Source organism: Corticium candelabrum, chromosome 21, assembly GCF_963422355.1.
Source record: "Corticium candelabrum chromosome 21, ooCorCand1.1, whole genome shotgun sequence".
In the NCBI taxonomy this organism is placed as follows: domain Eukaryota; kingdom Metazoa; phylum Porifera; class Homoscleromorpha; order Homosclerophorida; family Plakinidae; genus Corticium; species Corticium candelabrum.
Genome location: NC_085105.1, coordinates 1,016,940 through 1,042,502, shown reverse-complemented (window position 1 = coordinate 1,042,502; position 25,563 = coordinate 1,016,940). Strand labels below are relative to the sequence as shown.

The 25,563-nt window shown below is 41.1% G+C and overlaps 1 protein-coding gene across 1 annotated transcript; it reads left to right on the top strand.

Moving 5' to 3' along the window:
* The first annotated feature begins 308 nt into the window (after positions 1 to 308).
* LOC134196796 (dynein axonemal heavy chain 2-like) lies at positions 309 to 25,563 on the top strand. Its single transcript, XM_062666016.1, has 48 exons — positions 309 to 503; positions 563 to 1,067; positions 1,144 to 1,382; positions 1,441 to 1,632; positions 1,884 to 2,021; positions 3,027 to 3,340; positions 5,063 to 5,192; positions 5,420 to 6,541; positions 6,689 to 7,029; positions 7,438 to 7,638; positions 7,974 to 8,130; positions 8,486 to 9,247; positions 9,683 to 9,765; positions 10,397 to 10,716; positions 10,901 to 11,211; positions 11,307 to 11,432; positions 11,506 to 11,616; positions 12,002 to 12,091; positions 12,167 to 12,265; positions 12,326 to 12,429; positions 12,488 to 12,986; positions 13,108 to 13,638; positions 14,468 to 14,863; positions 14,926 to 15,084; positions 15,188 to 16,520; positions 17,265 to 17,432; positions 17,497 to 17,657; positions 17,918 to 18,057; positions 18,126 to 18,267; positions 18,424 to 18,563; positions 18,898 to 19,108; positions 19,177 to 19,293; positions 19,371 to 19,724; positions 19,798 to 21,158; positions 21,430 to 21,556; positions 21,623 to 22,015; positions 22,112 to 22,318; positions 22,574 to 22,723; positions 22,784 to 22,975; positions 23,032 to 23,103; positions 23,160 to 23,272; positions 23,402 to 23,459; positions 23,519 to 23,683; positions 23,866 to 23,982; positions 24,036 to 24,185; positions 24,314 to 24,490; positions 24,553 to 24,627; positions 25,050 to 25,563. Exons 1-48 carry the CDS (start codon positions 309 to 311, stop codon positions 25,353 to 25,355), a joined length of 13,554 nt encoding a protein of 4,517 aa, XP_062522000.1. The 3' UTR covers positions 25,356 to 25,563.

Sequence of the window (25,563 nt, the reverse complement as noted above, 5' to 3'; positions counted from 1 at the left end):
ACTAGTCAGGCACGTGTACGTACTAGTCAGGCACGTGTACGTACTAGTCAGGCACGTGTACGTACTAGTCAGGCACGTGTACGTACTAGTCAGGCACGTGTACGTACTAGTCAGGCACGTGTACGTACTAGTCAGGCACGTGAATCTAGAACTTATCCGGGATATTTATCCGGGACCTGAAATAACCGGCCCAAAAAATTCTCTGGGCAGTAGAGGTGAAATGCCTCGGTCTCCAGACGTTTTATATCAATGTTGTTATGGCGACGACTTGCTTCATCTGTCGTTTAGGAGGCGAACTATTTTAAACCATGGCTGAAGCATCTGCTGCAGCGTCTGACACTGCAGCGACATTACCAGATGTAAGTGTCGTGTCCACACACGGTGACAGGGAGCAGGCGGATTCCCCCGCCATTTCATCTCACACAGCAAGCAGCGCGACAACGGATTCTGGCACGGAACCGTCAGCAACTGAAATCGACCCGAAACGGTCTTTACAAACTCCAGTAAGTCAATCGATCGTTTTCCTTCAATCTCTCGACCATTTTGACTGAATGTCGTTCAGGTATCAATGGTGAAAGCGCGCGTTAGTCTACCCGGTTTCAGACAGCACATGTGGAAGGAAGAGCACGATGAGACAATCGGCAAATTTATCTTCGAGCCAAACACTCGTCTACTCATCTTCCACATCGATCCGATCTTTGGATTCGTCGTGGCGACTACAATTCCCAACTACGTCGTGGACAAGTTGATGTACTTCATGAAGGGTGAGAGCACTGTGGTGACAGCGGAGAACTTTCACAAGGCTGTGCAGTACGGAGCAGCAGGCAGTAAAAATCCTCTCGACAGTGTACTGCGTTTCTTGCATTGTTTCTATGGCCCGACGGTCTTTACCAACGAGTCGTGGCCGGATGATTTCAGGAATGGATTTTCGGTGCATGTGCATCGCTTTATGAGTACGCTGACGGATTATAAGTACAAAATGACAGTGCTTTACATTCCCGACGAGGGACCTAAGATGTGTCAACCAAATGCGCATAAAATGAAGGAACTCGTATTTCGATTGGAAGGTAGTTGACCATAAGTCAACGAATTCGTTACAGATTCTTTGTGCAGGCATGACAATTGGCTTGTTTATTGTCGTAGTTGTTTTTGTCCACTGGATTCGTCAAATCAAGGAGATGGTCATCAGTCAGCAAGGCATAGACACATCGGAAAATGCTGGCCCTCTCCAAGAAATCGAGTTTTGGAAAGAAAGATGTGACGATCTCAGTGGACTGACAAAGCAGCTGGAGCAACCTGGCATACAGAGAGTTATAAAAATTCTAGAAGCTGCAAAGTCATCGTATTTGACACTATTTTACAAGTTGACAAAGCAAATGCAGGCAAGGATAAAGTCAATGCCTGTTATTGAATACTGAACGATTAGATTGATTTTTGTAGGAGGGAAGAGAAATGGCTGCTAGCAATCTTCGTTTCTTATCGCTGTTGAAGGATCCGTGTACTGAACTGGCATCTGCTGATCCCAAGAAAATTCCTGATTTGCTACCTAATCTGTTTACTGTCATTCGTGTGATCTGGGTGAATTCAGATCATTATAACAGCAGAGAACTGCTCACGGGGTTATTCAGAAAGGTCAGTTTTACTGCCACATTATTAATATTTTAGAAACATTCCTAGAAACAACACTTTACATGCAATAGTCTGACTTTTTTGTATTGAGAGATGCATCTGTCTATATTCAATATTCTAATGTATATAACAGACTCATCATTCCAATACAACAACCATCTTAATTTTGTTCTAGAGAATGTGGAATATAGAATGCATATGTCACTTGCATAGCAACAGGAAGAGTGTCTAGTATGTTGTATTGTGGGTTTTAGGTGAGCAGAGAGATCATCAAACGATGTGCAGCAACCATCAATGTAGACGACATCTTCAATGGACGTATACTATCCAGCATGGAGATATTGAGAGAGAGTGTCCGTTGCTGTGAGTCTTGGAAGGAGTCGTACACAAAGGTAAGAAAAAGTTTGCATTTGTGAGCAACAGTAGGTTCAACTGAAAATTATTGTAGTGCAGTTTTTGTGTGTGCACTTTCAGGTAGTTTATTGTACTGCTTGGTATGTAATAGCTACATGTAACAGACTGTTTATTATAGGTAGATTAGAATGACTGGATGTATGTAGAGGTAGTGCGCATGTGTGGTAGAATGACTGGATGTATGTGGGTGTGGCACGCCCTGGTTTTGACAGCCTAACGTTAGTGCCTCTTGAGTTCGTTAGAGAGGAGTGTCCGTCCTGCAATAAACCTGAATAAAGCGTACGAACCGTGTTATATACAGCAATTTGAAATCATTGTGCTGTCTTTGTGTCCTCGTCATGAACTGATGCAGCTGGAAAAGCAGTAATCTTCACGTTTTAGTAAAATAGCTCTTAGAGAGTTGTGTTCTGTTGACTGAGCCTAATACTGCATGTAGTTATCAACTTATGTGTTGCTGTTTTTTTATGTATTTTTGTAAATTTGTTTGTTAGTTTTTTGTATGTGTGTTCGTGTTGTACTGTAGTAGTTGTTCATAGCTGTACGTCGTTTGCACCAGATTCCTGTGTTTGATGCAAATATTTAATTAGTAAATAGAATGTCGCAATATTTTTCTGTGTATAAAACATCAGCTTAAGCATTAATGATTTCATGAAATTAGTACAGAAAACACAGGTTTTCCAGAAGGAGGTGATCGATGTCATGCAGTATTGCATAAAAGTACACTTATCCATTTAGACAATTGCTTCCTTTTTCAGACTTGTACAGTGAGAACACACTTTAGAAAGGAGGCTTAAATGTTTATTAAATGTTGACTGTTGAACTCTGTTAGAGTCTTTGTACTGAAACATTTGAGAAACGATCTAGTTAATAGGTAGTAGATAGTGTCCTTGCAATAAACAGTCACAACAGAGTGTCAAGCTAATTGCAAATTGTGATCTTTGTGGTGATTTTATGTGGCTAGAAATGTTGTTTTCTATTTACAGACCTGTTTACTGCACAACAAATTTTCACAAACCAAATGGGTTTTGGACCACAACAGCATCTTTGCTCAAGTGGATGCATTTGTTCAGCGATGCAAGGATCTCATTGATGTCTGTGACGGTCAGATGCACTTTGCTCGGTGGCAAGACGGGGAGAAGATACCACTGCCGTATTTCCATGGTGCTCGTGGACCAGAGATTACACGCAACTTGCTGGAGATTGAGACTACATTTGACAATAACTTATGGATACTTCGTAATGTGAAGAAAACAATTCTCGATGTAAAAGCAACATCGTGGCACGACGATTACAACAAGTTAGTCTTTTGCTTTGATAGAATGTTAATTTTTTGGGAGTCTGTTGCTGTTTGCTTGTCACCTTTTCTGCCCGTCAGTCTGTCTGTCTGTCTGTCTGTCAATACATATATTTGCGTATTGCAACTGCTAGTACAGGCTAACTATTGTGCAGCCAGCAAAGCAATCTGTCTGTGTCTGTCTGTCTGTCTGTCTGTCAACACCCACAATCATCTCTCTAGTCTTTGAACATTTTGATCGCTGGGGCGAGTCAGCAGAATTGTTTCTATAAGAACTGACAAAAGGAAAAAGCTATCGGAGATACCAAAACAGCAGTAGAATTTCTCACTGACTGGAGACGACGCCTTTCTGTTCTATTACAGATAGGTAACAGTCACGTGATCTTACGAAAAATATCTCGCCTCTCACATGGTCAAGTAGAACTGGACAAATTTAGAGACAGGGATATTCAGTTTTTAATCCATTAGGTATGAATTGATGAACAGAGTAATAGACTGAGGTGGATTTGGGTACTTTTGAAGATTTGCTTGTTGTATCTTGAAAAGGCTACTGCAGTACAAAAATCAAATTCTTTTTGAGCTAAATTAGAAGATCTACATGTGTACTTTAGAAAAAATAAAATTAGATTTTTAGCATGCGTTTTGAGAAAATGAGCAGTCGAAAGCTACTTCCACAATACTATTTCCCGAATGGGGCGGAGTTAGCACACTGACATCAGTGGAGGCAGAGTAGCGCTATCATACCTACTAATTAGTATGGCGAGTGGTTCAGAAACGGGGCACGTTGGAGCGATCTTGCTACGATTCAGAGGATTTGTCATCGTCGGATTCTTCGTTGAGCGAAGTGCTGGAGCACGCGGGAGAGCAATCTCTCAGTCTGCTGACATTGTCATCTGAAGATGCAGCAGAAGACTCTGGATCTATGGAACCGTATACGTTTGAGCCACTCGCTGACAGTTTATCTATTGATGAATTGCCCTCATCTGCCAATGTTGATGAACACAGTGAACGGCTGTCTGACACGTCGTGGTAAATCCTATTGTGCAGAAGCAGAAGTTGCTGACAACTGTACAGGGGATGTCTGTAGGTGTGATTGCGGTTACTGTGAAATTATGAGTACTGTACTGCACAAGTGTGTGTGTGTATGTGTGTGTGTGTGTGTGTGTGTGTGTGTGTGTGTGTGTGTGTGTGTGTGTGTGTGTGTGTGTGTGTGTGTGTGTGTGTGTGTGTGTTGCAACGAAATTGCAAAACAGTGTGTTCTTCGAAGTGACAGCTGCAAACTCCATTGTGCACTGTTGTAGAACTTTCCCAGCCGTCTATTGTTTGTCGAACTTGTTTTTCCCAACTTTATGAAGCTGTGGATTTTTGGAAACCGAAATACACTAAATCCAAACTGACTAGAGTTGTTGCAGCCTGCTGCAACACAACGCAGCACCATACTCGAGTATCACAACAATGGATAGGGCGCCTTCAATGACGTCAACGTGCTAATCTGCCCCATTCCGGAAATGGAAAAGCAGAAGTAACATTCAACTGCTCTCATTCTCTCAGTACATTCGCATATAGATCTTTTAATTTAGCCTAAAAATAATTTTTGATTTTTGCACTGCAGTAGCCCTTTAACTTAAAGTTTAAAATCAATAAAACAATCTGTCTATCTGTTTGTGTGTGTGTGTCTGTTGGTATGTCTGTTTGTGTAGCGATTGTTTGCTGTGTCTATTTTAGGTTTCGTCTTGGAGTGAAAGACCTGGAAGTGATGTTTCAAAATATTATCAGCTTAGCATTTGAAACAGTAACCACCGTGGAGCACGGTGTGGAACTACTTGATATCTTTGTTCATTTATCATCACGTGAGGTCAGAAATCTATAGACTATGTAATGTGTGTGTGAGTAGACAGACGATGGCAAGTGTATGGATTAGGGTATGGAGTGTAACTTTAAGACTAATGACTTTGAATGAATTATTGATGTATGCAGTGATAAACCAGTAGACATTTGTGCAGATTGACCTAGTTGAATTTAATGCATTGTGCAACTTACTGTCATACTTGTTTCTATATTTATTACTATATCTTTTTACAGTCTATACGTCGCACTTTGGATAAGAAGACAGTAGAGGTGTGGCAGTTGTTTGATCGTGAATTGATAGCTGTGAAGAAGGAACTGAATGCAAAGCGTCCTCACCTTACTCACATTCAGCCTCACTTTTCTGGCATAGCCCTGTGGTCTCGTATGCTAAAGAAACGTATTGACAGACGAATGGAAGTGCTCCAGAATTCGCATGAGTTTCTTCCACAAGCTGGAGTAGGAGAAGAGGTTCGGTCACAGTACGATCAATTGTCTCAGGCTTTAGAGGAGTTTGTCTCTAAAATGTTTGATGAATGGGCGGCTACAGTGAGTCACGATCAAGGGAAGAAATTAGAGGTACCTCTGATGGCACGCAGTAGTCTCAAGCCTCAGATGTTAGACATTCGATTTGATCCCTCCTTGCTGCGTCTTTTTGGAGAAATTCGCTACTGGGAGCGTCTAACATTTGAGATACCACACTATGCATCAGATGTCTTCACACGGCGTGAAGACTTGCGTGTTTTGAGGGAAAATGTTTTGCTAGTTGCAAGGGACTACAACCGGATCATTGGCACTCTGACACAAGAAGAACGTGGTTTGTTCCAGGAGAGAATCAAATCGCTTGACAGGAAGATAAACCCTGGACTGTCAAAGCTCACATGGGCTGCAAGAGGCATGGAGTTCTTTGTGTCCGAATGTCGTGATCATGCTGCTCGTGTTCAGTTGGTTGTTGATTCTTACACTGATACAAATCAAGCTATCCGGAAGCATTGCCGCACTATTAGTGAGATGTTACTGGTGCGCATTGATGGTAAGAGGATTTACAAGAAGAAGGAGTTTGAAGATGATCAGGAGAAGCATCGATACATGGTGAAAGACAAGCTCAAGAAGACTCATAACAGGATTGTTGCAGACATGAGACAGACATATGAAGTGTTTCGGTCTGATGGTAGTGATGTGCAGAGTCACTGGTTTGCTTACACAGAGAAGATGGACCATCTTGTGGAGGAGGCATTTAGACTGAATGTCAAGTGGTCATTGCAGGAGTTGAGTAGAGCCATAAATGGAGATGGGAAAACTTCTCCAAATCCGTTGTTTCGTGTGATGGTTGTGCTGGAGGGAGTACAATCACAGAAAGTATTTATCTTGCTAATTAAGTAGTTTCATTCATGTTCTTGGCGTGCATGTGTGTGTGTGTGTGTGTGTGTGTGTGTGTGTGTGTGTGTGTGTGTGTGTGTGTGTGTTTGTTCGTTTTACTAATTCTGTCACTGCTTGTCTTTAAAGATTGATTTCTTGCCTACATTGGAATTACTGTCTCAAATGGTTACCAATGTAGCCAGAGGACTGACAACCTGTACTGGCGATATTCTACGACTACCTGACTTGCTGACCAAGTCTCGATCTCAGAAAGAGGCCATTTTTTCTGTTATTGAGAAAGATGAGGAAATAAAGAAGGTTCAACAAAATATTGAAGCTGGCTTAGTGGCAAATGCCACACATCTAGTTGACTACTTACAAACATGGCATCCATACCGTGAGATTTATGAGGTTTCAAAAGATGCATTTATTCGACGATATCAAAGGCTTGGTCCACCTGTGTCATCATTTGATGGTGACATTCACAGGTATGTTACTGTGTCTGTTGTGATGAATAACAACTAGACATGCAAGTAGGATACCATAGTAGCTGCATGTACCTTGCAAGGAATGAAAGTAGTGATCAACAGATACAGACAGACAAATTTTGGGTTGTCAAGAGGCAGAAATATTAATTAAGTGACAGGCAAACTTATTGATAAGAAATTAGTTTTCTTGACCAACGGAGATGTTGCAGTCACTGTCATAGACAGACAAATTGATGGATAAGAAGTCAGCAGACAAGATTATTGTTAGATTAGTTGTCAACCAAGTAGTAGATAGACAGTTTGACAGAAGTATTGGATCATGATCAACACATAAGCTATTGATTTTGTCTTTTAATTGGAAGGCTCTCATTTTTGTTTCTCTTGTCTTTAATGTACAAATTGTTGTAGGTATTCAGAAGTCTCTAACAACGTTCAGAAAGAGGATACAGTGTTGAACATTGAATTTGTTTTGTTGGACTGTTCTCCACTGAAAGCAGCATTGGTGCAACATTGTAATGAGTGGCAAAACAAATTCACAAATCTTCTGTTGGAGATGGCAACAAGTCAGTTGAACGATCTTCACGACTATCTTAGCGGCAATGCAAGAAAGTAAGACAACTTATGCAGTTTGCTGCATGAATGAACAACCCGGCTATTTGGTAGATTGCTAAATGGAGGTACTGTACACATATGTCATTCTTGTTTCAGTCATATAGCAAATAGGAAGACACAGAAGACTTTATTTTTATTTTTTATGCTTTATATATAATCGTTATTTTTGTGGTCGTATTTGGTAAACTTTGCATGCATACATGTCTCAATATTGTTTCATTACATGACACCTTTAGTACACGTACATTAGACAACCTGCATAAGAACATACGTACTTGAATAGATAGACTATAGTCGTACGTGTTTTGTGATGTGGTGCTGCTTGTGTGTAGGTTGAGGGTTCTGCCGAAAACGTTGGATGATCTAGGAGATAGCTTAGCACTGTTGGACAAGATGCAGTCTGAAGTGGAGGCAACTGAGAAGAAATTCTCTCCTCTCCATGAACAATTTGCCATTCTGGATAAATACGAAGTTGCTGTACCAGAACAGGCAAGTAGCTGTATTAAAGAAAGCATCATCCTTACTCACACACACTGGGATTTGATTTCTTTTATTGACTGTACAACATGGCTTGATCATTGATCATGCTTTTATCATCAAGACCACTAATGTTTTGAACATAGTGCTTAATTAATTAAGTAGTCAGTCTTCTGTTGTCCATCTGGCTGTAAGTTGGTATACATTTAGAGCATTAGTGCTGGATAGCTGGTCTGCTATGGAGCTAAGTCTTGTGCTGATGCTTTATCTATTTTTGTGTCTAAAATTGGTTTACTGAAAAATCTGACTTGCAGCTAGAGAAGGATAAAAATTCTAAAATGTCAACTAATTGGTGTTGTTGGCTTAGACACGTGACACGTTAGACAATCTGCACAGTGAATGGCTGATGTTTCAGCAATGTATTCTCGACTCAGATGCTATGCTAAAGAAGCACAAGGAACAGTTTAGGAGCAATTTGCTTCATTCTGCTGAAGAATTCAAGAAAACTGTGACAGTTGTGTGTGATGAGTTTGCCTCAAAAGGTCCATTTACTAGTACTGTACTTATACCTGAGGCTCAAGAGTTTGTTGTCCAAGCTCGCACACAGCTAAGTAGTTTGAAAGTACAGGAGGCAGACTTGAGGCGCGGTCTATCAATCTTTAAAATTGAACATCCACCATCAAAGGAGCTGCAGAACTTTGACAGAGACCTTGACTTCCTTGAGGCAGTCTGGGAATTGGTTCATGAGTGGGAGATGTCTTGGGACAAATGGAAGCAAGGAAAGTTTGCAGAACTGGTGACTGACGAGATGGAGATGAATGCTCAAGGCATGTTAAAAAGGTGCATTCGGTTGAGTCGTGAACTAAAAGAGAAGAATTGGGAAATCGTTGAGAATCTTCGAGGTCGTATAGACCAGTTTAAACGCACCATGCCACTTGTTCAATCATTGAAGAACCAAGCAATGCGAAAGAGGCATTGGATGCAGCTAAAGGATGAAGTCCAAAAGCCATTCGATGAGAATAGCGAGGATTTCACATTGGAAAAGATTATTGAACTTGGTCTTGATCAGTTCTCAGATACTATTGCTGATATATCAAGCGCTGCAAGCAAGGAGCTGTCTATTGAACAGGTGTGGTGTTTACTGCCTTCACTATTGCGTGCATGACTTGGTGCGAAAGTTGTTTATAGCTTTTGGACATACTTACAGGCACACGTATGCACACACACACACACACACACACACACACACACACACACACACACACACACACACACACACACACACACACACACACACACACACACACACACACACACACGGTAGTCTTAATGCTTGTACTGTATGGATTTATTAATTGTGCTTGCCAGATTGGTTTACTGCGTTACATTTACGATAGCTCAAGTCTAAATTATGTAGCTTTTTTCCTTGTCTCTATTGTCCTTGTGTGCATGGTCTGTATGATATGTGCCTATTCAACTACGTATTTTAGGTGGAGTTAGTATTGCTGTGTATTTCTGTTTGCTCTGGTGGGGTGTTTATCAATGTTTCTGTTTTACTTGTCAGGCTTTGAACACTATTAGAGACACTTGGTATTCCATCTTACTGGACATTGTGCCATACAAGGACAGAGGACATTTCAAACTCAGGCAAGTTAACTAGAGATGTTCGTGTATCACCATTCATCACTGTACTCTTAATTAATGGATGGGTAGCAGCTATGAGTAGGTAGAGCTTACGTAAACTCTACTTTTGTCCTTCGTCATTGGTGCTATTGGCGCTTTCAACTATACAGACAGTAGCCACAGTAACTAATTTTGTAAACATCTGTCAACAATTTTAAATACAACTGTGAGCCAAATAATGTATTTGTACTAGAGGACATTGTCCGGATGGTTCATTCTCGGCGTTAACTGCTTGCTCTTTTTGATCACAACTTATTTGATCAAAGATGTCAACAATTATTAGACTTAATTAATGGAGAGGGGCTCGAGTTTGCACGCTGCATGCAGCTTGTCATGTCTTTTTTGTTCTTTTTAATGCTGCAATGGTTTTTGCGAAAGACACTAGAGATCGAATGTGTGGAGTGAGTGACTATATGCATGAATCTTAGTAAATTTAGATGTAGATAAGTTTGAAATTTAGTGAGCACATTGTAGCATTTGTGGATTGAGGCGTGGAATTTAGTGTATGTATTTGTAAACATTTGGATTTCACACATTTCAGCAAATTACTGCCAAAATCACTTGTACAACAATAAGAACTTACCCACTGTTTTAGGGCACCTGATGATATTTTTCAGACACTTGAAGACAACCAAGTAACTTTATCCACTATGAAAGCTTCACGGTTTGTGAAACCATTTGAAGAGGAAGTTGATTTATGGGAACGAAAGCTGTCTCATATTCTTGAGTGTATTGAACTTCTACTTACAGTGCAGCGTCAGTGGATGTACCTGGAGAACATATTCCAGGGTGATGACATTCGAAAACAGTTGTATGAAGAAACAAATAAGTTTGACGAAGTTAATAGTAACTGGAAAAAGATCATGACAGGATTGGACAAAGAGAGAAATGCTTTGAAAGGAACTCACAAAGAAGGTTTGTTGTGCTGGGTGTTCTGTTGAGTTTGCGGCGTCTTTGGGTCTTTCTCAAACTTTGCAGTTGTGTTTGTGTTTTTATCTTGTTTGAACTCACAAGCACATGTGTTGGTCTGTCAGTTTATTTTTACTGTGTCATGTTCAGCTGTTTGATTGGATGTGTGCTGAGTATATATTATGATTAGGTGTTCTTGAGACTTTGACTGCAATGAACCATGAGCTAGAAGAGATTCAGAAATCTCTTGACTTGTACTTGGAGACAAAACGGAATGTATTTCCTCGTTTCTACTTTATATCTAATGATGATCTGTTGGAAATACTTGGTCAGTCAAAGAATCCAGAAGCTGTGCAACCACACCTTAAGAAGTGCTTTGACAACATCGTTCGGTTGAAGCTTCACAAAGTGCGGGATCGAAATGAGACCTCTTCTATGACATCCAGTGATGGTGAAGAGGTTGAGTTTCAGCAGGTTGTAATGCTGGAGGGACCAGTTGAGGTACTTTCTCTTTGTATTGTTGTGTAGACGTCTCAGTTGTAGAATTATTAACATAGTGCTTTATGCCCTTTGCAATTTAACATTTGGTTTTCCAGTCATGGCTGGGAGAAGTTGAACGGCACATGAGATTGACACTAAAAGAAGTTCTGAAGGCATGCAAGGCAGCACTGAAGAAGCAGACAAGTAAAAGAGATAAATGGGTGAAAGAATGGCCTGGACAGGTTAGTACTATTCAAATGGACAGTCATGATCATTTGCGCTAAAATACTATGGTCTTGAATCATACTTTTGTAGATGCTTATCACTGCTAGTCAAATTCAATGGACAGCAGATTGTACCAAGGCCTTGAAATCAGCAAAGGAGAAAGGTGATAAGAAAGGGCTGAAGAGCCTAAAGAAGAAGCAGGTAAGTTGTATAATTCAATGTCATAAGAATGACATACACGGACTTACAACATGTGTTGTTAACTAATGGAAAGTGTAGTATTATATCATGTATGACTTCAAAGTGGTCGTTGGATGAAAGATCAAACAGGAAATAGCTAGGACAATGCAGTATAGTGAACATGATGACTTTCTTTTGTGATATGTTCAACAGTGTCAACAGTTGAAATGCCTATGGTATGTTTATGGGGGCACAAAGGATTACAGTAAGTATGGGAAGATGAACACACAGAACAGCTATATTCTGTGCATCATATGTCTGTTTTCAGTACAAATTAACGGTCATGTTTGCTATGAGACAAAGTACAATATATATCATATTTATGTAGTTCTTGTCTTGTGTACAGATTGCTATGCTTGATAAGTTGTCAGAGACACTTCGTGGGAATCTCACCAAGCTGCAACGTTTGAAGGTGGTAGCATTGGTTACAATTGAGGTGAGTTGTGTATGGAACATTTCAAACTCTCAAATGGTGCACGTCGACTATCTTAAGTCATATTTTCATTTCTAGGTTCATGCTCGGGATGCCATAGAACGTTTGATCAAAAATGGATGTGCGGATGTTAACGCATTTGATTGGCTCATGCAGCTGAGACTTTACTGGGAAGAGGTACATCAACGTCTGCACTATTCCTTTACATAGCAACAGGCTGTTGTGTACTTTTTTCAGGGAATCGATGATTGCATTGTCAGACAAACTAACACACAGTTCCGTTATGGTTATGAGTATCTTGGCAATTCAGGCAGATTGGTAATCACCCCATTGACTGATCGGTAACGTTACGCTTGCTAAGTGTCAAAATTTGCTTATTTAATATTTTGTTGTTCGCAGTTGCTACATGACTCTTACCACAGCTTTGCATCTACATCGAGGTGGAAGCCCAAAAGGACCGGCAGGTACTGGTAAAACAGAAACAGTCAAGGATTTGGGAAAGGCGCTAGGTGCATACGTAATTGTCGTCAACTGCTCAGAGGGATTGGATTACAAGAGTATGGGACGGATGTTTAGTGGTCTGGCACAAACGGGTGCTTGGGGCTGCTTTGATGAATTCAATCGTATCAACATCGAAGTGTTGTCAGTCGTTGCTCAACAGATTCTATCCATCTTGCAGGCTCTTGCTCGTAGTGTTGAAACATTTACATTTGAAGGGCGTGTAATCAGCTTGGTTTGGTCATGTGGGATATTTATCACAATGAATCCTGGGTATGCTGGACGGACAGAGCTACCTGACAACTTGAAGAGCATGTTTCGACCAATATCCATGATGGTGCCAGATTCCAAGTTCATTGCTGAAATTATTTTGTTTGGTGAAGGCTTTAACGACTGTAAGGTGGGTTTTGTAGTTTGCGCTGTGCTGTGTGTGTGTGTGTGTGTGTGTGTGTGTGTGTGTGTGTGTGCACGTGTGCGTGTGTGCTTATCGTGTTTTGTATTTGAACTTTATCGACATTTAGGTTCTCTCCAACAAAGTGTACACACTCTATTCACTCGCTCTTCAACAGCTCTCTCATCAGGATCATTACGACTTTGGCCTGCGAGCCCTTGTTTCTGTTTTGCGATACGGCGGTCGAAAGAGACGTACTAATCCTAACATGCCACAGGAGGAAGTCCTTCTCTTAGCTATGAAAGACATGAACGTAGCTAAGTTGACTTCTGTTGACTTGCCACTGTTTAATGGTATCGTTTCCGATCTCTTCCCTGGAATTGAAACTCCAGTGCTTGACTACAGCAAGATGTATGGTGCTGTCAAGGCAGAGCTAAAGCTTGAAGGACTGCAAGCAACTGATATTACGTTACTAAAAGTTATTCAGCTGTTTGAGACGAAGAATTCACGTCATTCAACTATGATTGTTGGCGAGACGGGCTCAGGGAAATCTACCGTTTGGCGAACTTTGCAGAAAGGTTTAACGCGTTTGCACAAGGAGCATGAAGATGAAAACAGACGAGAGAGAAAGGATGTCGCCAATCCGTGGCACCGTGTGCATGTAAGCAACTATGATGTTTAGAAAATCTGTTATTATTCTTGCATGACTGTGTTAGAACATTTGACATCAACATCTATTTTGGATTTTGGGGTCTTTTGCTTACAAACCTCATGTTCTATCAACAGTAGCCATGCATTGGTGTCTTTTGAATGAAGCTTGTACGTTTTGTTTGGTCATTGATTTTCCTCTCGGCTTTTTAGCTTTTTGTTATTGTATTCTTCTACTTTTATCGCTTGTCTCGGATTTTGGGAGGAGGAGGGGAAGGGAGATAGGAGAGACCACTGTGATTATTGATTATTCAAGAGAATACCATATTTCAAAACATGCACTGCGTAGCAAGATGATCACATGTATCGCATACACACCGTAGCTAGGCTTGCACGCGATTTGTGAGTGAAAATGTATAAATTTGTGAGTGAAGAAGTGAAAATGTGGCGTACACGTGGATTTTCTTTGTGTACATTGAAGTACAGTGACTTGAAGAATAGTCTAGTTTTGCTCTGATCTTTAGCTTTTTTCTCTTCTGTATATCTTTTCTTTACTGCCTACAGGCACTGTACCTGTATTGGTGCGAGAACAAATATTACATTGGGTACGGTGACAAGGTAACCACGTGTTACCGTGGGGTTTACGTTCGGTATAGCAGCACACATAAGTAAGCTTACATGCAATGTACATCCATGGTCAAAATGTAGTGATGGAATTAGTTGGCAGGGGCTTGTTGATTATGGTTAGTTGTATCTTTTTATAAACAATTTAGTCATCTGTTTGTACGGCTACGTGTCTTGTAATGCTGTTATTTATGTCTTATTGATGGTTTGTATGGCAGAGTTTTCCTATCAATCCTAAAGCTGTAAGTCTTGGGGAATTGTATGGTGAATTCGATTTGTCTACTGGTGAATGGACCGACGGTATCTTAAGCACAGTAATGCGCCAAGCGTGTGCTGACGAGCGCCCTGATCAAAAGTGGATTCTGTTTGACGCTCCAGTTGACACGTTGTGGATTGAGTCGATGAACTCAGTCATGGACGACAACAAGATTTTGACTCTGATTAATGGCGAGCGAATCAGCATGCCGGAACAAGTGAGTTTGCTCTTTGAGACTCAAGATCTTGCAGTAGCGTCTCCTGCTACGGTCAGTCGTTGTGGTATGGTGTACTTGGACTCGAGTGACTTGGGTTGGCGACCGTTTGTGACATCATGGCTGCAGAAGCGGAAAGATCAGGTTTACAATGAAAAACAGTGGTAGTACACGTGTAGTTGGTGTCATGTTCATTTGTCTTACAGCAATTGGCTGAACACTTGCAAAGGTTGTTTGACAAGTTTATCGACAAACTGTTGTTGTTCAGACGTAAATCGTGCAAGGAGTTGGTCCCTACATCACAACTCAACTCAGTTGTCTCACTATGCACGCTGTTTGACTCATTAGCAACTCCAGAGAATGGGGTATGTTTGTTTTAAACACTCATTTTATAATCACTGTCCTATTCCATGGTTATGTTAATCAGTTGTGCTGTTTTTTTTTGTGTAAGAATCTTTGTGCTGTTAGGTGAACCCTGATGATCCAGAGAACTATCTCCGTATAGCTGAGTTATGGTTCCTTTTTTCAATGATCTGGTCAGTTTGTGCGTCAGTTGATGAGCAGAGTCGTAAGAAGATGGACAACTATGTTCGAGAACTAGAAGGCCAATTTCCCAGCAAAGATACTGTTTATGAGTATTACGTTGATGTAAAACAAAAGGGCTGGTCTTTATGGGAGGAGAAGCTGCGATCCGGATGGCGCTACAACTCTGCCTTACCATTTTACAAAATTATGGTACCGACGGTTGACACTGTTCGCTATGATTTTATTGTCTACAATCTCATCAGTGCTGGGAGACCGGTACTTCTTGTTGGACCAGTTGGAACTGGCAAGACATCTGTTGCCCAGAATGTTTTGTCAAAGCTGGACACGAGAGCGTACGGTGTTGTAATGATCAATATGTCTGCTCAGACATCATCGATAAATGTACAGGAAATTATTGAAAGCAAGGTGGAGAAGCGAACTAAAGGTGTTTTTGTTCCGGTCGGTGGAAAGAAATTGATAGCGTTCTTGGACGATTTCAACATGCCAGCGAAAGACACATTTGGGTCACAACCGCCTCTTGAATTACTACGAATGTGGCTCGATTACGGTTTCTGGTATGATCGGCAGAAGCAAATAAAGAAGGAAATTCGGGACATGTTTTTATTAGCTGCCATGGGTCCTCCTGGTGGCGGTAGGCAGGTTATATCAAGGCCATTTCAGAGTCGGTTTAATCTTATCAACATGACTTTTCCTCACGAGAGCCAGATTAGACGAATATTTGGAACTATGATCAATCAGAAGCTTCAGGACTTTGAGGAAGACGTCAAACCAATAGGCGACGTGATGACGCAAGCAACCGTTGAAATATATGATATGATCTCAACACGCATGCTTCCTACACCCACCAAGATTCACTACCTATTCAACCTCCGAGACATTTCGAAGGTCTTCCAAGGTCTTCTTCGAGCACATAAAGACTACCACGACACTAAAGCTGCAATGACTCGTTTGTGGGTTCACGAATGCTTTCGCGTCTTCTCAGATCGACTCGTTGATGAAAGAGATTCATCTGCATTTAAAGATATGCTGAACGAAAAGCTGGGCACTCTGTTTGACGTCTCGTTTTACAATCTGTGTCCCAACAAACAGTCTCCGATATTTGGAGACTTCTTGCGAGCTGACAATCCCGTATATGAAGACATCGCCGATTTGAAACAACTCAAAACATTTATGGAGAACTCGCTGGAAGACTATAACAATACTCCAGGCATCATTGCAATGGATCTAGTGCTATTCAGGGACGCCATTGAACACGGTGGGTCTATGCTTTCGTACATAATTTATTGAGTACGACACACAGATTTATCACAACTTTGTATCACAGTAGACAGAGAATTTATTGTGTAACAATTATTTTTTATTGGTACACTTAGGCCGTGTTTTCATTAGCTGCACCTTAAAGTAGTTTAGCTTAAACGCGTTTGAAAACTAAACCAGTTCAAGAAAACGACTGTTTTCACTAGAAACTTGCACATCAGGGATGTGTAAAACAAAGGAACACTGTTGTAGACTTGTTTTGAAGTATTAGGCTGCTCTGTCGCTGAGTCAGAGCAACTGTTGGTTGTCACATGATTCAGCATCTACTACTAGGAATTTGCATGACAATGACCAAGGACAGCATCTTCTCTCTCCTTTAGTAAACAACCCTTACATCTTTCAAGGCAATCCTATACCAGCAAAATAGTCAATATCATCAAAACGGTGTTGTCGAGAAGCCATCTAAGCAAATGCGCTACTGTCACGTGGTTAAACCTAAACCACTTCGTTAAACCTACTACAAAGTAGGTTTAAGAAAGCGGTTTAGGTTGAGAATATAACTGGTTTAGTGCAGGTGGAAACAGGCCAATCCTTAAACCAGATTAGCTTAAACTACTTGCTATACCAGTGCTAGTGGAAACGCACAGACTTAAACTGGCTAGCGTCTGTTTTGATCGGTGCATTATTTCTACAAATATACGATGCTAGAATTACTTCGAATTAGTTGTTATTTATTGTTTAGTGTGTCGTGTTGTTCGTGTGATACGCCAGCCGCGAGGCAACATGTTGCTTGTCGGCATTGGTGGCAGCGGACGGCAGAGCCTCTCTCGTTTGTCTGCTTACATACTGGAATACAAAGTCTTTCAAATTGAGATCTCCCGCCACTACCGGAGGACAGAATTTAGAGAAGGTGTGACTACATGAGGAAATTACCTAGTTGTTACTGTGATGTCTCAATGGCCTGTTTCTTGCAGATCTGAAAAAGTTGTATTATATTGCCGGTGTTGAGAACAAGCCGACTACCTTTTTGTTCACTGACACGCAGGTGGTTGAGGAGAGTTTCCTTGAGGATATCAACAATATTCTAAGCAGTGGAGAAGTGCCAAATCTGTACAAGCCTGAAGAATTTGAAGAGGTGAGGAAGATACCAGTATCTCATGTTTATTGTAAGGTATTTGTGTTCTAATATTTTGTTTGGTTCTACCTGCATTTCTGTTCTATTCTACTTTCTATAGTGTTAGTCTATCTAGGTTGTTGTATAGTGTTAGTCTTTCTAGTTTATTGTGTGACACTTAGTTTACTCTGTCTGCTGTCACTAGTGTGTACATGAGTTGTACATGAACGTGAAACATGTTTGTTCTGGCATGTCTGTATTATTGCTGGGATGTGTTTTAGGTTCGTTCTGCTCTTTCCGATGACGCTAAACGAGACGGTATTGTTGATGTACCTGATCTGGTGTTTGCCTATTTTATTGACCGTGTCAGAAACAATCTACACGTCATTCTTTGTATGAGCCCTGTCGGGGAGCCATTTCGGTACACGTCTCTATTATTGGCAAACGTCAGAAGTATCTGCATTGCCGTTTGTTTGTCTGTTTGTACAGCAATCGCATTCGTCAGTATCCCGCATTTGTGAACTGCACGACTATTGACTGGTTTAGTAAATGGCCTAAAGATGCTCTTATGGAAGTAGCAGAACGTTATTTGGAAGATGTAAATGTTGGGAAGGGAGATGATGCCATAGAGGTTTGTCTGCCATTTTATTTAACTATTGGTGGTTGTTGTTTGGTTTCTGTGTGTGTGTGTGTGTGCACGTGTGTGTGTGTGTGTGTGTGTGTGTGTGTGTGTGTGTGTGTGTGTGTGTGTGTGTTTGTGTGTGTGTGACATTTTTTCTTGCTTTAGTTGAAGAAGAATTTGGCTCAGATTTTTGTTACCGTACATAGTTCAGTAATATCAGTTTCAAATGACATGCTGCTGGAAATGAAACGTTACAACTATGTAACACCAACAAACTACTTGGAATTAGTATCAGGATACAAGAGGTCTGGTGGATGTTGAAGTTAAAATAAAATATATATGTTAATGTACTTACTTGGAGATTTGGTGTACTAGTAATACTGACAGTGAGTTGATGAGTTAACGAGACAGACTGATGTGCAGAATGGGTCTAGATCTACTGTTGCGTAGATTTGAGAGGCATAGTTGAACGAAAAAGGAGTGGCAGGAATGATACGAAGGAGGATAGTGAAGTGACACTGCATGGGAAATCTGCTTCACACACAGCTTGCATGAAACTGACTGATGAACTAAAGCAGATGAACTACTCAAACCGTTTGGATTCTACTTGCATGTTTTGATTACTTTAACTTGGTGTAGGCTACTTGAAGAGAAGCGAAAGGAACTTGGCGATGCTGCTAACAAGCTGAAGAACGGCCTCTCCAAACTGGTTGAAACGAGAGAGAAAGTCGAGGCAATGTCTGTCGAATTGCAAGAGGCTAAAATCAAGGTGGCAGAATACCAGAAACAATGCGAAGAATACCTAGTGGTTATTGTACAGCAGAAACGAGAAGCAGATGAGCAGCAAAAGGTACATTGAAGGACATTTGCAATCAGTGTAGTCGTTCGATTGTTTATTGAATGGATGTTCTCTATCAGTCTGTTGGTGCACGAAGTGAGAAGATCGCAGAGGAAGAAACTGAATGCAAGAAGATTGCAGATAACGCACAGAAAGATCTGGAGGCAGCTCTTCCTGCTCTTGAAGAAGCAGTCAAAGTATGTTGAAATTCTAAGCTCATTAAACGTAGTGAAATCAGTTTACTAGTGAAGACTACTTATTGCTGTCTTTTTAGGCACTTGAGGCATTGAACAAGAAGGATTTGACTGAAATCAAATCATACGGCAACCCTCCTGAACTTGTCGGTCGTGTATTGCAAGCTGTAATGATTCTTCGAGGAGCTGAACCAACTTGGGCAGAAGCGAAACGCCAGCTGGGTGATCCCAACTTCATCAAACAGTTGATTAACTTTGATAAAGATAACATGTCTGATCGCATGCTGAAGAAAGTTGGAGGATATACGGCACAGTCAGACTTTCAACCCGACATTATTGGACGAGTGTCATTTGCAGCACGCTCTTTGAGCTTGTGGGTAAAGGCAATGGAGGTGTATGGTCGGATATTCAGAGTTGTGCAGCCCAAGCGCGAGGTTTTGTTGTTTCTTTTGGTTATTATTCTTGTTATGATATCATTGCTATCTTTGGTATTTGTGTATGATGTAGAGACTAGCAGCTGCTACTAAGAAGCTGGAGAAGGCACAAAATTTGTTGGCTGAAGCGAAGGCTAAATTGCAGGAGGTGCAAGACAAGATCGAAGAGCTCAAGAAACAATATGACGAGAAGTTGGCTCAAAAGGATCAACTGAGACAGAAAGCAGCAGAGACAGAGTTAAAGTTGGATCGTGCTGGTAAACTCGTATCTGGATTGGCTGGTGAGAGGGATCGGTGGGAAGTGAGTGTTGGAGAGCTCGAAGAACAGATTGGTTATCTGGTTGGTGACTGTCTCATTGCATCGGCTTGTCTCTCATACATCGGTCCATTTCTCAGCAATTATCGAGATCAGCTGGTTCAGAAGACGTGGCTACAACAAGTACGCGAACTAAACGTCCCTTGCAATCCAGAATTTAGTTTTTCCTCTTTTCTGTCTCGTCCTACAACGGTTCGTGAATGGAACATTCAAGGGCTGCCTTCTGATGCATTTTCAACTGAGAATGGAGTGATTGTCACCAGAGGTAGTCGATGGCCACTTATGGTAGACCCTCAGGGACAGGCTATAAAATGGGTGAAAAACATGAACAGCGACAAGAGTCTGAAGATTATCGATCTTCAGCAACCAGACTTCCTTCGCACTTTGGAGAATGCAGTTCAGTTTGGCACTCCTGTGCTTCTGCAAAATGTTCAGGAGGAACTTGATCCATCTTTAGCTCCTGTCCTCAACAAATCGTTTGTCAAAGTTGGTGGACGCCTTCTTATTCGCATGGGTGATAAGGAAGTGGAATATAATCCTGAATTCAAATTTTACATTACAACCAAATTGAGTAATCCTCACTATACTCCAGAGACCTCCACTAAGACAACAATCGTCAATTTTGCTGTTAAAGAGCAAGGTCTTGAGGCTCAGCTTTTAGGTATCGTTGTTCGCAAGGAAAGGCCTGATTTGGAAGAGAAGAAGAGTGAGTTAGTAGTAAACATTGCTAGTGGGAAAAGAAGACTCGAAGAGCTTGAAGACGAGATTCTCCTCCTCCTCAGTACTGCACAAGGATCCTTACTGGATGATGAAAAGCTAGTCGAAACTCTTCAATCTTCAAAAACCACAGCTCTTGAAGTGGCCGAACAGCTGCAAGTTAGTGAGCAGACAGAAGCAAAGATTGACGTCGCTAGGGAGGGATATCGGTCTTGCGCACAGCGTGCTTCTATTTTGTTTTTTGTCTTGAATGATATGGGACGCATCGATCCAATGTACCAATTCTCTCTCGATGCCTACATTGATTTGTTTGTAATGTCGATAGACAAGAGTCAGAAGAGCACCAAATTGGAGGAGAGAATCAAATCGCTAAATGACTACCACACCTATGCGGTTTACAGGTATGGAAACCTTGAATACTTAGTGAATTCAGTGTTTAGGGCAATGCTGTATGGGTTTGGGTTGATAACACATACATGACTACGCTGATACCATAAGGTTGCGAGTGTACGGTTTGTACTATAGAAGTCATTCACACTTTTCAGTCATTTTCATTGCATTTAGTGGCGTCTGTACTTGCATGCAGGTACGTCAGATTCTTCTATATCCATTTAGCAGCCAGGATAAATTGTGTTGTGCGTGTGCCAACATTTGCAAGCATTGTACGTTTAGGTACACATGCCGGGGTCTGTTTGAACGTCACAAACTGCTCTTTTCCTTCCAAATGTGTGCAAAGATTCTGGAAGGAGCAGGCAAATTGAACATGGAGGAATACAACTTCTTTCTGCGAGGAGGAATTGTAGGATAATTTGTTTGAACAATAAATAGAAATTCAATTTGAAATTATTGTATTTTGCAATAACAGGTGCTTGATCGGGAAACGCAGATGGATAATCCCTGTGGCAGCTGGTTGCCTGAGGCATGTTGGGATAATGTCACCGAACTTGACAAACTTTCGAGTTTCCAGGGGCTCACAAACTCGTTTGAGCAGAATGGCAGAGGGTGGAGTGCTTGGTACAGGACAGCTGACCCTGAGATGGCCACACTTCCTGGTGATTGGGAGAACTCACTGAATGAACTACAGCGAATGCTCATTGTACGGTCTCTCCGCTCGGATCGTGTCCAGTTCTGTGCTACTTCATTTATTGTGAACAATCTGGGTCCGAAATTTGTTGAACCACCAGTGCTCGATATGAAGTCAGTTGTAGACGATTCTAACTGCAAGACACCGCTGATCTTCGTTCTCTCACCGGGAGTTGTAAGCACCTTAATCTGTATTGCATGTTCTTGTCGTTGCAATTGTGTGGATGAAAATATTAAGACAGCGTCTTTGTTTCATGTATGTTGCTTACAGGATCCTACTTCGGCATTGCTACAGTTGGCTGAACAGTCAGATATGACTGACCGTTTCAGTGTTTTGTCACTTGGACAAGGTCAGGCACCATTGGCCACTAAATTGTTCAAGACTGGAGTCGACAAAGGTAGATGGATTTTCTTGGCTAATTGCCATCTCTCGCTTAGCTGGATGCCTACTTTGGACAAACTCATTGAAGAACTGCAGGTTTGACTGCTGCATTTTTGCACGTTAACTGTTGCACAACACACTCTACATATCAATGTACTGTTAAACTCTAACTTTCTTCGCATTTTGTGCATACAATAATCATTACATTGCTTTTTTCTTGGACTATGCATACAGCCCAATACAGGAGAGATGCATCCATGTTGTAATTTAACTGAATGACATCATCTCAGTTGTGTTTTGTGTTTTGATATTTTGGTATCTTGCCATGTCGTCATTTGTTTGTCTTGATAGACAAGAGGGATAAAAGATGGGGGAACTGGACAAAGTGAGGGAGTTGGACTTCATAGAGACTTTCGACTGTGGCTCAGTAGCAGTCCACATCCAGACTTTCCCATCTCAATTCTACAGGCGGGAATTAAGATGACAACAGAACCACCAAAGGTTTCATCTTGCATCTTTCACTCCGACCATCACGTTGTAATCTGACTAATCGTTTTGTAGGGTTTGAAAGCGAACATGAAACGAATGTACCAGTTGGTGACCGAAGAACAATTTGAAAAATGTCGCAAACCAGAGAAATACAAGAAGCTGCTGTTTTCGTTGGCATTTTTTCACAGCGTGCTCATTGAACGCCGCAAATTCGGCATGTTAGGATGGAACGTCATGTATGGTTTCAATGACTCTGATTTTGAGGTGTGTCAACAATGCATGTCTCGTGCAGTCTATGCGTTGACATCTGTGGATTTTAGGTTTCTGAGAATTTACTCAGCCTCTATCTTGATGAGTATGAGGAGACTCAGTGGGAAGGACTGAGGTTTTTGGTAGGTACAGTCAACAGCAAATATATAGTAGTCTAAACGTATTGTCATCTGTTCAGATTGCTTCAGTAAACTACGGCGGTCATGTGACTGATGATTTAGATCGAAGGCTTTTGTCAACATACATGAATGAATTGTTTTGTGAAGCAGCTCTCAATAGTTCCTTCTACAAGTACGTATATGCTAATCATATCCATCACATAGCAAATAGAATTGAATGTAGTACCTAACCAACTGCTCTGCTGTTCTGCGGTCGACCCCAATCATACAAGCACTATATATTAAATAACCGTTGTTTCAGACTTTCATCCCTTCCAACTTACTATATTCCAAGAGATGGCCCTCTCAACTTCTACAGGGTAACTGTGCCTCATTGCCTTTTCTTGCATGTAGTGATTGTAGTTGTTGTATAAATCAGGACTACATTCATCAACTGCCGAACATTGATCATCCTGAAGCATTTGGACAGCATCCCAATGCTGACATCGCCAGCCAGATAAGAGAAACTAGAGAACTCTTTGAGACGTTATTGTCTCTTCAACCTCAGATCACGGTGGCTGAAGGAGCAAGCAGTGAAGATAAGGTACAGTGCAGTATGGCAATGTCAGGTTTACTGAGACAAACAGGGTAGACAATGATAGCAGTTGCAAGAGCAATTAGAAGCTGTTAAACAGACAAATTATAGACAAGGCAGAGACAGTTAGTGAAAGCATATGATTTGATTAGATATGCTAACCAAAAGGTGTCCATTAATTCGCTGTGTAGGTTCTTGAACTTGCTGCTGAGGTCCAAAGTAAGCTGCCTGAGGAAATCGATTACGAGCAGACAGCTAAGCTTTTGGCTGATGATCCATCACCTCTAAATGTTGTCCTTTTACAAGAGGTTACTGTTTTGCTTATTGCAAAAACGTTGTCTATTTAAGTGCTATGTCACAGATCGAACGCTACAATGCATTGATTGTTACCATCCGCCTCTCTCTTGTTGAACTAGAAAAGGCAATCAAAGGTCTGGTTGTGATGTCATCAGAGCTAGAGGAGACATTTTCATGTATTCATGATGCTCGTGTTCCTCCCATGTGGGCGAAGGTACGACGGCACTGTTTCACTTATCTTATGTGTTGTCTTGTTTGCCACTACTGAGGAAGAAAGTTGTTGATTTTGTTGTTGTTGTTGTTGTTGTTGTTGTTGCTATTGTTATTGATTTCTTTTCCTAGACTTATCCATCTTTGAAAGCTTTGGGTCCTTGGACGAGAGATTTACAGCACCGTGTCGAACAGTTTGCAGAATGGGCAAAGACGACTCGGCCACCGCACATCTTTTGGTTGTCTGGCTTTGCGTTTCCTAGTGGTTTCCTGACTGCAGTAATGCAGAAGGCTGCAAGAGAAAACAACGTATCGTGCAAACTGTTAGATATTTTGAGACAATTGTTTATAAATGAGTGTTATACGTGCAGGTATCCGTCGACAATTTGTCATGGGACTTTCATGTATCACCCCTAGATGATAGTAATATCACTGGACCTCCAAAGGTAAGTAATTGGTTTTGGCTGTTTCTCTAGTTGTTGTTGACATGCAAACAAACTAAATGAACAAAAGACATCATTTGAGAGTTATTTGGATTGTGGACAACAACAGTACTCACTACACTTTGACAGATGTCTACATGATTCTGATTCATATTCTCGAGCATCCTTTTATACACACACACACACACACACACACACACACACACACACACACACACACACACACACACACACACACACACACACACACATCTTTAATCATAATAACACTCAACCACACATTACAGTAACGAAAGAGCATATATGGCAAAACTATATTATATATATATATATATATATATATATATATATATATATATATATATATATATATGTATGTATGTATGTATGTATGTATGTATGTAGGTTGATGTATCTGTTGTTAGGATGGTGTTTGGGTACGAGGTCTGTATCTCGAAGGTGCAGGTTGGGATAAGAAGGGGAGTGTTTTGGTTGAGGCGAAGCCGATGGAGCTTGTGTGTCCTGTACCATCTATACATTTCAAACCAGTTGAGAACAAGAAGAAAGGCGGTAAAGGTGTCTACTCATGTCCATGTTACTATTATTCTAACCGCTGTGGTACAAGTGGCTGGGCATCCTACATAGTGTCAGTCGATCTGAAGGTAGGATCATTCTCAGCTGACCATTGGATCAAACGAGCTGTTGCGTTACTTATGAGTCTCGATTATTGAATGGTATTAGTGGGTTTCACTGTGGTGTGTATTTGATGTAGTCTGAACTAGTTAGCTTGTGACATGCTGTAGTATTATTGTATGACACTACAGTTGCATTTCATGGAGTTGGGGACTTGCATACGTTTCATTACCATTCATTTGTTATTATTGCCACTGTGTTTGAGGAGTACGATTGTCAGACAGACAAAGATGATTGGGTCAGAAT

Excerpts from the sequence above, each read along its gene's own strand:
- LOC134196796 (XM_062666016.1), top strand. The coding sequence starts at position 309 with ATGGCTGAAGCATCTGCTGCAGCGTCTGACACTGCAGCGACATTACCA. Across the intron at positions 12,092-12,166 it reads TAGCATTGGTTACAATTGAG|GTTCATGCTCGGGATGCCAT; the intron begins GTGAGTTGTGTA and ends TTTCATTTCTAG. Across the intron at positions 23,983-24,035 it reads ATGTTGTCCTTTTACAAGAG|ATCGAACGCTACAATGCATT; the intron begins GTTACTGTTTTG and ends GCTATGTCACAG.